This window comes from Malaclemys terrapin, chromosome 13 (assembly GCF_027887155.1).
Source record: "Malaclemys terrapin pileata isolate rMalTer1 chromosome 13, rMalTer1.hap1, whole genome shotgun sequence".
Lineage (NCBI taxonomy): Eukaryota > Metazoa > Chordata > Testudines > Emydidae > Malaclemys > Malaclemys terrapin.
In genome coordinates this window covers 42,211,656-42,224,420 of record NC_071517.1, presented here as the reverse complement: position 1 = coordinate 42,224,420, position 12,765 = coordinate 42,211,656, and the positions used below count along the sequence as shown (strand labels likewise).

The 12,765-nt window shown below is 51.8% G+C and overlaps 1 protein-coding gene across 1 annotated transcript; it reads right to left on the bottom strand.

The window, feature by feature from the left end:
* Positions 1 to 541: 541 nt before the first annotated feature.
* LOC128847640 (E3 ubiquitin-protein ligase TRIM39-like) lies at positions 542 to 12,281 on the bottom strand. Its single transcript, XM_054047215.1, has 8 exons — positions 11,808 to 12,281; positions 9,308 to 9,403; positions 8,174 to 8,404; positions 7,829 to 7,851; positions 6,793 to 6,908; positions 5,089 to 5,148; positions 4,513 to 4,572; positions 542 to 3,712 (listed from the first exon to the last, which is right to left on the bottom strand). The coding sequence occupies exons 1-8, from the start codon at positions 12,195 to 12,197 to the stop codon at positions 3,195 to 3,197; spliced, it is 1,494 nt and encodes a 497-aa protein (XP_053903190.1). The 5' UTR covers positions 12,198 to 12,281; the 3' UTR covers positions 542 to 3,194.
* Positions 12,282 to 12,765: the final 484 nt, after the last annotated feature.

Below are 12,765 nucleotides of genomic sequence, written 5' to 3'. Positions count from 1 at the left end.
CTGGCAACACTGTCTGTGGATTCCAGCACCGACCCTGCAATAATCCCGGGGGCGGTGACCAGCCACAGCCCAGGGCAGCAGTCTGGACACCAGGACAGCTACAGGACAGGCTGGGTGTGCAGGGGAATGGCTGACAAACAGAGCACTGCCCTTCATTGGCTTATAGCCTGGAATGGCAACAACAGCAGCCAATCAGAACTGACATGAGGCCAACAGGCCTATAACTACCCAGGCCATCCCCTTTAACCTTTTTAAAAACTGGCACAACATTAGCTGTCTTCTAGAACTTCCCCACTGCTCCAAGACTTATTGAAAATCAACATTAACAGTCCAGTGATCTCCTCGGCCAGCTCTTTTAAAACTCTTGGGTGTGAACCTGCTGATTTAAAAAATGTTTAGCTTTAGTAGCTTCTCTTTGCCATCCCCCAGAAATACTGGAAAGAGTGTTACCATCACTGCATGATGAGACCATATCATCCAATACGCTAATCAGGAAACGAAATATCATGGCCCAGTTGTCAATAAACACTAATACAGAGAATTAAAGTGAAAACAAACAAGAAGTTTTTAATTAAAAAAAAGTGTTATTTATAACAAATAAATGTTGGGATTAAAAGGAGCTGAGAGGCAGCTTTTAATACCAGAACATATGGGAAAATGTCCGTGAATTTTAAGACTCGTTTTATTTAAAGGCACTAAAATAACAATTTCCATTAACTAATACAGTGGGTGCCACTTGAGAGCAATCACTGATATTAACAGTTTCTGGTTAATAGCAACATTTGGCAGGGAACCAGTCCCAACCTATTAACTTTAATGGTAAATGGCATTTGGAAACTGGCAACAGGTATGCTGTGTATTAACAGCTTTATTAGAAGATAGGTCCTACCAGGAACCAATGGGACGGTTCTGAGCTGCACAGCTGACGACTTCTGCATTGAGGCTGGGAGGCAGAGGTAATGTGTGGGAGAGGGCATGTGGGGTCACATGTCCCCCCGATTGTTCGGTCACATGGTGTGGCTGGGCCTTCTCCTTGGGCAGCTGAGCATGGGGCAGGCAGAGGCAGGAGAAACAGCTGGAAGCTGCAGAGAGGGGCTGATGCTTTTGGGGGGGCGGTACCTGGAGGGGGCATGACTCAAGCTGTTCTGGGGTTGTGCCTCCCCCTATCAGCAGGCACAGGTCATCTCTGCTGGGAGGGGAGGCTGTGGGCAGGGCAGAAATGTGGAGGGGGGGGTTGCACCCTGAATGCACCCCACGGTGTGGGGACTCCAATAGGGGCTCCCCAATTGAGTGGGGATCCCCAGCCCATTACCTCCTGTGCAGGTGGCAGGTCCCCGGGCACAGGCAGGTTTGCGGGGCTGCCACCAGGGCTGGCACATGCCAGTGCTTCCTTCCCTGGCTGCATCCAGCCTTTCGCTTATTGGTACCTGCCAGAGAGTAGCATGTTTTGCTGGGAACCGAGAGTTTGCTAAGATGCGGCAGCCACTGTCTATGGAATCAGAAAGCTAAAGTCTCTCTTTCCTTCTTTTGCTTGACCCATTTTGACCCCCCTCCCCCCCATTCTCTCCTGTGCCGGTTTCCCATCCCTGTTTACTTCTGTCTCCCCCCACCCCCCTATTATGGATCATTCCCCCTCGGATTCCTCATTCTTTTCCTGAATTTCTCTCTTCCCCTTGGGACTTTTCCTCTGTCTGGATCATTTTGCTTTAGCTCTTTTCATTTTGATTTCCCCCTGGGATGGGCTGTCTATCCCCATCCAAGACCTGAAGGGGTCAAGGTGGCCAGGTGGGCCAATGAACCACCCAGGCTACCCCTGGAGGTGGAGCCAGGGGGCAGTGATTAAGTAGATGATGCTCAACTGCATGGGAAGAGGAGGGGCCTGTATAAAGCCAAGGAGCTGAGAGCAGAAAGGGGCTGCAGGGAAGCAGTCTACAGTCACTCCCTGGGTGGGAGAAGAGAGGTGTGTTTGGGGCTATAGAAGCAAGCACCCTACCCCCTGGGAGGAGGGAGTTTGGGCTGGCAAACCCCTAGAGAGGGAGGAGAGCCACAAAGGCAGGAAAGGTTCAGGGGAAAAGCAGCAAGGCAAATGACAGGGTGGGCCTGGATTCCCCTACCAGCCACTGGCACAAACCAGGCAATGGAGAGCAGACCACCTGGGAAAATTTGCACTAGAAGACTTTGGTACCCAGGAAGGGGGAGACACGCATAATGAGCTAGCCGGAGGGCCAAGTTGGGGAGAAGGGGCAGCTGGAGTTGCAGAGACAGGGGGGGAGACTGCCAGAGGACATCCCAGCACCAAAGTGGAGCTATCAGGCAGAGGCACCCCTAGCGGTGAGTGGACCCTGTGACAACCCCCCTTTTCCTCCCAATTCTCCATATTATCTTTTACTTTAATTCTTTTCTTCTCTCCCTTCTGCCCTGTCCCTGCCACTCCCATTCCCGCAGCCAGCTCACCCTCTCCAGTGCCCCCACTGCATCTCCTCCCCAGGGCCTCAAAGTCACCCTCTCCAGTCCCTATATCACCCTCCCCATCCCTTGGTCTCCCTACCTCAGAGGTTCTCAAGCTGCAGCCCAATCAACACACAGCTGAGGCCCATGTGAAATCCTCAGGGCCAGGCACATGGGGAAGAGAGAGAGAGAGTGTGTGTGTGTGGCCCATAATGGTAACTAGGTTGAGAACCGCTGGTCCGGAGCCACAGAGCAAGGAACAGATAGGGTGGCTGACCCTGGCAGCAATGGGATGGGCTTGTCTATGCAGATCACACCCCTCTATAGTTTCGACAGCCCAGACTAGACACACCGAGACATTGTCACCCTGGCAGCAAGAGAGAAAAGGAGCCTGGGGGCTAGGAGAGATGGGAGTCCTCCAGGGTCACAGAGTGGGATGTTTAAGGCTAGAGAAGCTCATTTGATATGCTCTGATCCGAGGGGGAGCAAACAGGGTCAGACCAATGGTCCATCTAGCCCATATCCTGTCTTCTGACAGTGGCCGATGCTGCAGATGCTTAAGAGGGACCGAACAGGACCATTTCGAGTGATCCATCCCCTGTTGTTCAGTCCCAGCTGCTAGTAGTCAGAGACTTAGGGACACCCGGAGCATGGGGTTGTGTCCCTGCCCATCCTGGCTAATTACCATTGAGGGACCTGTCCTCCCTGAACTTTTGAATTTTTTTTTTATTCCCCTTCTCCAGGTCTCAGGGACACAGTCTAAGCTGGGACTCGGTTTCCCAGACCACAAACAAAGGGCGGATTCTCTCCTCAGCAAAAGAGGCCGGCAGGAAAGTGAAGATCAAGGATTCGTTATCGGCATTAAAAAAGGCTACTTGCCCCTGTTTGTAGTCCAGATAAACCCAGATCCTCCTGGGGACCCGGCTCAGGGGCAGAGGAGTCAGGGGGTCAGTGAGAGCCCAGTACTGACCCTCCCAGTACTCCATAGCCCAGATCCCCGCCTCAGGATTAAAGGTGATCTCTCCCTTCCTCCCCAGAGACTCTCTGGCCACCCCTATGGCCCAGCCCCCCCGCTCCCCCGCCTCCACCTCCCAGCAATGTCTCCCTGAGGTGAATCCCTCACTGCCCAGCACACAGCGCTCGTAATCAAATCTCTTGGTCGTGTTGGGCAGTTTGTTCCATAGGCATCCATATCTCACGGTTTTCCCATCCTCAGACAGGACGAGTTGGGGATGAGCCGTGTCTGGATCCAGAGTCACATTCACTGGGGGAAGAGAGAGAATCAGAGCGTTAGGGGCAGAGCTCAGCTCTGGCAGGGGCTGGGACCATTTCTCACACTCCCCGGAGCAGCCCCGTTCTGGCTGGGACAGGCCTGGATCCCCGGGAGCTGCCTCTGCCCTGGGCACCTGAGATTGAGCCGAAATGTCACTGCAGCTCCTTGGTCAATGTAATGGGAACAACCTCTATAGCCTCATTTGTTTTCTCCCCCTGCCGGGGCCGCTCCATTCCCGCTGCAGAGACACAGCAAGGAAGGCAGGAGAAGCTGTTAGCGAAGACCTAGGGAGAGCCGTCAGGTGACAGCTTTGGATCCCAAAGGGAAGTGCCCTCCCCTAAATGTGTCCTCCACTCCCTGGGCAGGGAGCAGAGATGAAGAGGCCATACAGCACCAGTGAGTAGGACGCAGGAGGCGGCATAGGCTGAGGTAGCTCCATTCCCAGCCCAGAGAGAAGGGGGCATCGTCAGAGGGAGAGCATCCTTCCCATCCATTAAGTAGTGAACCGCTCCAATGGGACAGCCCAGCCCTGGCCACAGGAAAGGGAGGATGTTGGAGAAGAACCATGGAGGAGACCAGGGGAAGGATGTGGCAGCCATGAGAGGACAGATCTCGCTACTCATTCCTCTGCATTTAATATGAGAAGCGCACGTCAATAACCATCCAAATGACAGAGGTCAGAGTTAAGGGTGTTGTGTGGTGGGAGCATGTGTCTGGTTACTGGTGTGTGGGAGAGTTGCTTCCATGGGATTTCTCTTAAAAGTTGAAGGAAAATCTCCACCAGCACTTACCGTTGATGTGTGATCCCAAATATTTTCCCCTTCCCTGCTCCAGTTCAGATGGCAGAGTGTCTGGAGGGGAAAAGGGGAAAGAGATTAGTTTATGCTGCCTGATTTATAATGCAGCCTTGGGCAACTGCCTCTCTGGCTTGGGCATCTGAGGTTGAGCACGGATGCCCTGGCAGTTCCTGCACATGGGTGAATGGGAGTGGCAGCTGCAGAAGTTGCCTCCGTACTTCCTTCCCAGCTGCATCCCGGTCTCTCCGCACGTTCCTCTGATTTGAATATTTTAAAAAAATCATTTGAATGTCTATGGAAATCTCAGGGGACAGAGTTAAGGGTATTTGGTTCCTGCTCAGGGACAATGCTTCTGTTCACAGGTGTGTGCATGGACTCAGCATTAAGATTTATGTCCACATTGTTCGTGTGATTTCAGCTTGGGCTCTCCTTAAACTGGATTTTTTTTTTTAAATATATTTTTAGGGGTGTGTGTTCCATTCTTAATGCTGGTTAGGTTTGTAACAGTGGCGATGCATTCATGAATATATTAATCATCTTCACAAAAAGATAATCTTTCTGAAAACTCACCCTCTCTCTGTGATCCTAGGCATTTCCATCCTTTTCTCTCCAGCTCCGATGGCAGAGTGTCTGGAGGGTAAAGGACAAGAGAGATTTCATACTGTTGTGTTTCTAACGCCACCCACACACTTAACTGACATAACCATGTTTTTGATTATATATGAGAGAGAAAAAGACAGCGGGATGGAGACACACGCAGATCTTTAATAAAAGCTAATCTGAAACCTATTTCTTCTTTCATTCTGGCATCTCAGAACAATGGACCCAACCTCCATTCAGCCTAACAACCATTGTAGGACAAATTATCTATGCCATACGGCAGCGGTTCTCAACCAGGGGTCTGCGTACAAGCAGGTATGTCAACTCATCTAGGCATTTGCCTCATTTTACAACAAGCTACATAAAACGCACTGACTGGCGAAGTCAGTACAAACTAAAATTTCATCCAGACAAAATGAGAAAGGAAGCACTTTTTCAGTACTAGTGGCTGTGACACTTCTGTATTTTTATGTCTGGTTTTGTAAGCAAGTCGTTTTTAAACGAGGTGGAACTTGGGGGTAGGCAAGACAAATCAGTCTCCTGAAAGGGGTACAGTCCTCTGGAAAAGTTAAGACCCACTGCCATACAGGGCTTAGGACAGAGGAAGAGAGATTTTCTGCCCCCTCCCACCCTCCAAACCCCAGTTGATTTGTCTCATTCTCCTTTTGCATTTTGTCAGAACCTAGACCCAGAGCACGGCAAGACTTCAGCATGAATTAAACTTAGGTGCTTTGGTCTCTTTGACAGCACTGGAACGGTGAGCTTTAGCAGGACCACGCTGATTTGTCTGGCCTACCTCCAAGTGTCACCTCACTTCAAAACGACTCGCTTACAAAACCAGACATAAAAATACAAAAGTGTCACGCTAGTACTGAAAACTTGCTGACTGTCTCATTTTTACCATATAATTATAAAATAAATCACTGGGAATATAAATATTGTACTTGCATTTCAGTGTATAGTCTATAGAGCAGTCTAAACAAGTCATTGTCTGTCTGAAATTTTAGTTTATACTGACTTGGCTACTGCTTTTTATGTAGCCTATTGTAAAACTAGGCAAATATCTAGAGGAGTTGATGTACCCCCTGGAAGACCTGTGTGTACCCCCAAGGGTATGTACCCCTGGTTGAGAGCCACTGCTGTAGAGGATGCACAAAAGGTTCCCTTACTGGGTGGGGTCCCCAGGGTGAGAGGGTTTTACACCCTCCCTCCAGCCTCTTTGCCCCACATGAGGCCAGAGCACAGGGCTGGGCCAGGCCCCAGCTTCAAAAGTGGAACCAGGTCTGAATTTGAATAATTTTGAGTGGAAAAACGTGGCCGCTAGGGACCTGTTACTGGTTTTGTGCACTTGCTGCTCCCACTGACTCAAGCAGCAAGTGTGGATGCCGAGCAGCTCAGGGAAGCGAGCCCTGCAGTTCTGAAGTGGGGCAAGATAAACAGAGGTGCCCACCATTTTTTTGCTCTATTTTTACTTTAATGATCTACTGAAGATCACAGAGTGAATCAGACAGACATCCTGGTGCCTGGGCCCCTGCTACATCTGCTCACTTTGTCTACTTTCCACTGTTCATTGAATAGACAGGATCTCATTGGGCTCTGGTCGATTGGTTCCTATCTCCTCCCACAGTCAGAGACGACTCGTGATTCCCCTCCTAGATCCCATCTTCTTGATACCTTTGAACTGCCTCAGGGTCTCCATTAAAGCAACATTTTTATGAGACAAAACACTGAGTCTCTTTTCCAGTTCAGGAGAAATTTCCACCGGCTGCTGGAACTTCCACTTCTCACACCTGGAGAGAAACAATTTCACATGATTATCTTTCATTTAGCGACTTGTCATAATTTCTTGCTAGTGAAAGCTGCTACTCTAAGATTGCAAATTCCTCTACTTCTCCCAGCCTCAGAACAGGTGCAACACAGGTCATGGCAACGCCGACTTCTCCTCTAAAGATCACATTATTATATTATTTGACTTTGGCCTGGAGAGACCAGCTCTGGCAAAAAAAAAAAAAAAAGGGAACGTAAGAACGGCCACACTGCGTCAGACTAAACATCCATCTAGCCCAGTCTCCTATCTTCCAACAGTGGCCAATGCCAGGTGCCCCAGAGGGAATGAACAGAACAGGGAATCATCAAGTGATCCATCCCCTGTCGCCTATTCCCAGCTTCTGGCAAACAAAGGCTAGAGACACCATCCCTGCCCATCCATGAAGATGAATCTCCATGGCCAATTCACTCCTTGGCCTCCATGTACTATTTCCCAGATATTTAATGTTGTGTATTTATTTATTTAAGGAACTAGATTGAGCCCCCTACTCCCTTCAAGCCAGTTCATTCCCCTGAAGTTTCCATACACTCCTCAGGCACTAAAGCCTCTTACTGACTGCTGACTTGGTTTGAAATGTACTCCGTGCCCTACAGGTGAAAGGCCCATATTCCATCTCCAGAATCCTGAGGCAGCCAGTCCCCCAGGGATGTGACCTCTTTGGGAAATATTTTATGATAATCTTTCCTACTGAACAGATAATAGAGTCTGGTGTAAAAGGGTGAGACCCTCAGGATTAAGTTCAGCAGATAAATTTGTATTCAAAATGTGAACTTCCCCCCACGCATTCTGCTGTGGAACCCTGGGAGAAGTGGTGCTAACATGGTCCCCACACCCTTTCCCAGCAGGGTGAAACACAAGGGGGAGTGAGGGAGAGCCACGTACCTGCTTAAGGTGCTTCTGACATCCTAGAGGGGAAAGAGAGAGAGAGAGAGAATGAGAATCTCAGTCCTACCTGATGCGTGCTGGGGATCCCAGGGCAGGGATTTTGCAAATCTGGGAAAAAGAGGCCGTGTCCTGGCCCCAGAGCCCTGGATTCGCTGAGCTCATGGGGCTTTGCCATCTCTAATATTTGTGTGTCTGTAACTCAAAGAATAATAATAATTCCTATTCCAGCAATGCACACAAACCGTTACATTGTGATCTCTGACTGCTGGATTCCAATGGACATGATTCAGGAGCTCTCCTGTCCCTGCGCATGGATCGGGGATGTTTTAAACTCAGTCTCACCTGCAGGAATTCACTCGCTGGCTTTTGACACTTCCCCTCCATCTCACGGATCAGCTCACTGAGACGGGAAATCTCCTCGGAGAGTTTACTGACATTTTCCTTCTGGATCTTCACAATCTCCTCATCCAGCTTCTCCAGCTGGGCCAGCAGGAGTCGCTCTTGTTCCTCCAGGAACTGCCGCAGTTGCTGAAATTCAGACACAATCTTCTGCCTCTCGGTTTGTGTTTGTTTCTGAATAAAAATAGGGAAAGGGCTGGTCAGGGACACGGATGGAGCCCAGGGTCCTTTCATGGATTGTTGAGTGTGCAGGAGAGAGAATATATCTGTAAGCTCGAAGATTTCTGACACTTGACTCTACTGTGTGCTTACTAAGAAGAGGATTCTCTCACACCTGCCCCTCTGGCCCCCCGGTATCTCTTAAAGGGACGTTTCTATGTCTGACATGGTCAGGCTATTGTGTGATCAGTGGCCTCTCAGAATCCAGAGCAGCAGAGGCAGGACTAGTCAGCACTACACTGATGGAGAGGCCAGTGGAGAAAAAAGAATCAAACATTTGAACAAGGCAAGACACGGCGGCAGGCTTGGGCAGCTGGCACTGCATGGTATTCGTGTCCGTTCAGCTTGGGAGGATCTTTGGGTAAGTCATGTGAGCCGGAAATTAACCCGTGAATTGGAATGGAAGCTTGGATTCTGCAGAGAACGACGTGTTCCTGCCCCAGGGAGAAGATTATCTAACACAGCAATCCGCGATCATGGAGAACCACACACACACACACACACACACACACACACACAAAATAAGGCCACGTCCCCCCCGAGGCCACAGCAGAACTTGCCTACAAACGGGCCTCCCACCCAGGAGCAACAGAAGCTTCTTAAAAGTGGGGGGGCCCCACTGGCGCCTGAACTGTGGCACCACCCCTCTGAGGCCCCAGCCCTTTTCCCGCAAACCCCATCCTGCCTCTTTCCCCCCCCCCCCCCCCCCAAGGCCCTGCCCTTGCACTGCCCCTTCCCCTGAGACCCCGACCCCACGCTACCTCTTCCCCCCACTACCCCATTTAAAAGCGGTGGGCCATGGCCCCCTCGTCTCCCATGTTCCAGCACCAACTCCGGTTCATAACAACAGACACCTACCAGATACTCCCGGCTTTTCCCCTCTCCAGTCACTTTAAATCCCAGCAGCTTTTCTCTCTCTTCCCTCAGAGTCTTCAAATGGTCCTGGATTTTTTCCTGAAGAAACAAATTATTTGAGTGTTTTTATTGTGTCTGTCTGTGTGTGTAAAGAGAGAGAGAGAGAGACAGACACAATGAGGGGGGTGGGTGGTTTCCATCCAGACCCCAAGATTCTCGTAGCTGACTGTTGGTCCGAATAGGTTTATAACATCAGGGCACCAAGGAAAAGAAACCTCATTAACGGAGATTGGGAGGGTGTCCTATTCAGCCTCTTTGGAATTATTTGTCCTCTTCCTGCCATGAGTTAAACCAGCAGGAAACTGGGAGTTGCATGGCGGTGAATCAATGAACCTGTTTTTGAGCAGGTTTAACTAACAAAGGGACACAAATCCCAGAAGCCACCCGGGCTTGAAATATGGGCTGGGGTTCTCCAAGAAGCCCAACTCCCAATTGAATTTCAGCCCTGAACCCCTGGGGACACAGACTCTCACTGCATGGGTGCTCCAGGGCTGGAGCACCCACGGGGAAAAAATGGTGGGTGCTTAGCACCCACCAGCAGCCCCGCTATCAGCCCCCCCCTCCGCCCCAGTGCTTCCTGCCTGCTGGCAGGCCCCATGGATCAGCACCTCCCCCTCCCTCCCAGCATCTCCTGCCCGCTGCAATCAACTGTTTCAAAGTGTTCAGGAGGCTAGGAAGGAGGGGGGAGGAGCAAGGACAAGGTATGCTTAGGGGCAGGAAGAGGTGGGTTGGAGCCTAGGGCGAAGGGCTGGAATGGGGGCAGGGTGTGGGGCAGAGCTGGGGGTCAAGCATCCCCCAGCACTTTGGAAAGTCAGTGCCTGTGGATTGGACAGAACTGGTCTGAGCACTAGGGCAAACCCCATTAGATGCGCTGATTTTTATTAAGCGCCACTGGAGTTTGCCCTAGTGTTGTCCAAAACCCTTTCAGTGGCAGTGCCCTCCGGGTAGCTACCCCACAGCCAACAGCAAAGTGCCCAGAAGCAGTGGATTCTGGGAGGTTTGTAAATTAGACACTGGGGGAGAGCAGCAGAAGACTAATGGAACCATTCTGGCTAGTCGTTCAGACCCAGGGGTTAGGGCAACATGGGAGTTCAGAATCTCAGTGGGAAACCTCCTCTCCCTGCTGGGCCTGGGCCCTTTATCAAGGTGACTTTCCCTCCTAATGACCATACTTTATCACTGCTGGGGTGGCAGTGTGGTCTAGTAGTTAGAGCTATAGACTGGGTCTGAGGAGACCTGGCTTTTATTCCCAGCACTGCCACTGAGCTACTGGTGACATTGCACCAGTCACATCCTGCCTCAGTTTCCCCGCCTATCCTTTGTCTATTTAGGCTGTAACCTGCTCAGGGCAGGGATTGTCCCTCACTGTGTTTTGTGCGGGGCCCAACACCCTCGAGATCAGATCTTGTTTGATGTCTGTGAGGGCTACTGCTATGCAAACAGTCATAACAAATGCTACGATACAAATCAGTAACAACCACAGCTTGTAACTTCCCCTTCTCCGGTCTGACGGCAGCACCCTCACATACACGGACTGCTCCCTCCTGTGATTTCAACTTCACTCACTGCTCGTTCCCTTAGTTCACCCGTGGGAGCGGATTCTGCAACGGATTCTGCTTCTCCGCAGCCATGGGACACCCAAGCTCAAACCACCCCAAGAATGGACCAAGAACCCTGCCCCAGATCACCATGCAACAGACCAGTTTCCAAGGAAGCCTGTGGATTTTAGAACACTTGGAAAAACGCACGATTAAACAGTGAGTATAGCAGAGTGCAGGTTGTTTGCCTAAGTGTGAGCTCTGGCAGGTTCCACCCACCTCCTCTGGCAGCAGCATGTACGCTACTGGCTAAAGCCATAGGCACCAACGCCCCAGGGTGCTCCGGGGCTAGAGCACCCATGGAAAAAAAAAAAATAGTGGGTGCTCAACACTCACCAGCTACGACTGTTTGATGGCTCAGGGAGGGGCTTGGGGGAGGACAGAGAGCAGCGGGCGGGCAGGGGTCTCGGGGAGGAGGCAGAGCGGGGGCGGGAAGAGGCGGAGCAAGGGTGGGGGCCTCAGGGGAAGGGGCGGAGCAAGGATGAGGCCTTGGAAGAAGGGGCAGAGTGGTGGCAAGGCCTCAGGGCAGAGCACCCCCCCAGGGAAAAATAAAAGTCAGCGCCTATGGCTAAAGCCTCTGAAGAAAACAAAAGGCCTTATCAAAAGGCCCAGGGACACCTCAGCATAATTAACCAGGTGGTGCTGACAAAATAGAGGGCTATCTGTGACCAGGGCTCTTGGCAATGCAATGCTAGGGGTAGAGTTGGCTGCTGGGAAAGGAAATCTGAAACCTGGGCGAATGCGTGGCTCCGAGAGGCTCGGAGAATTTCACTTCCCCAGGAGGAAATTCCTATTAGTCTGGAAAGGAAAGGACTGAATTTACCAGGATCCAGGTGGTTTCCTACCTTGTACTTCTGGGCAGCCTCCTCTATGAGCAGCACCGTGTGAGATCTGTGCTGGGGGGATCTCTCACAAACCACACACACGGCTTCCCCGTCCTCTTCACAGAACAGATCCAGGGTCTTTTTGTGCCTCGCGCACACAGCCACGTGTTTCATTTTTTCCACGAGGTTTCCCAGCTGCCAGTTGGGCCTGAGGTTCCCTGTCAGAATTTGGGATCTGCAGACGGGACACATCAGGGATCCGCGTCCCGCCCATTCCACACAGTACTGGGTGACGCAGCCTCGGCAGAAGTTGTGCCCGCAATCTACGCTCACCGGGTCGGTCAGGTACTCCAGGCAGATGGGGCAGATGACTTCCTCTTGCATGTCCAAGCCTGAAACGGAGGAGGCCATGGCTGTTGGGGTCTCCAGTCTCTCTCTGATCTCTCTTCCTCTGGATTCTGCCTGTGGAGGTCAGGAGAAGCTTGGTGAGAACCACGCAAGGGAAGGGAATGGCTGGGAGAAGGTGAGGAAAGCAGGCGTGGGAAGCAGGTTCATAGGCCAGGGCAGGCTAAGCCTCCCCGACCCCGGCTGTGGCCCTGCCCATGTTGCGCCCCGAGGCCCCACCCACCCTACCCCTCTACCTGAAGCTGGCAGGGGCTCAGCTCCAGCTGGTGGCCCTGAGCTCAGGCTCACCCATGGCCAGGGGTGGCCTGGGACAGCACTGGGGCCAGCCAGGGGCGGAGGGGGCCGGCTCAGCACTCAGGGTGGGGGGGCAGCTGAGACAGGTGGGCCGGGGCTCCTCCAGCTGGGGGCAGGGGGCGCTTGAGGCTCCGGCATGCAGTGGGGCAGGCTAGCCTCTCCGAAGAAGGGGCTCACCCATCACCCATGAAAGCAGGATAGGAATGGAGAAGAAAAGGCAGTAATACCCAGATGGGGACTGCTTCTTCCCCACTCCCTCTGGAGGGGTGGGCGTCTCTCC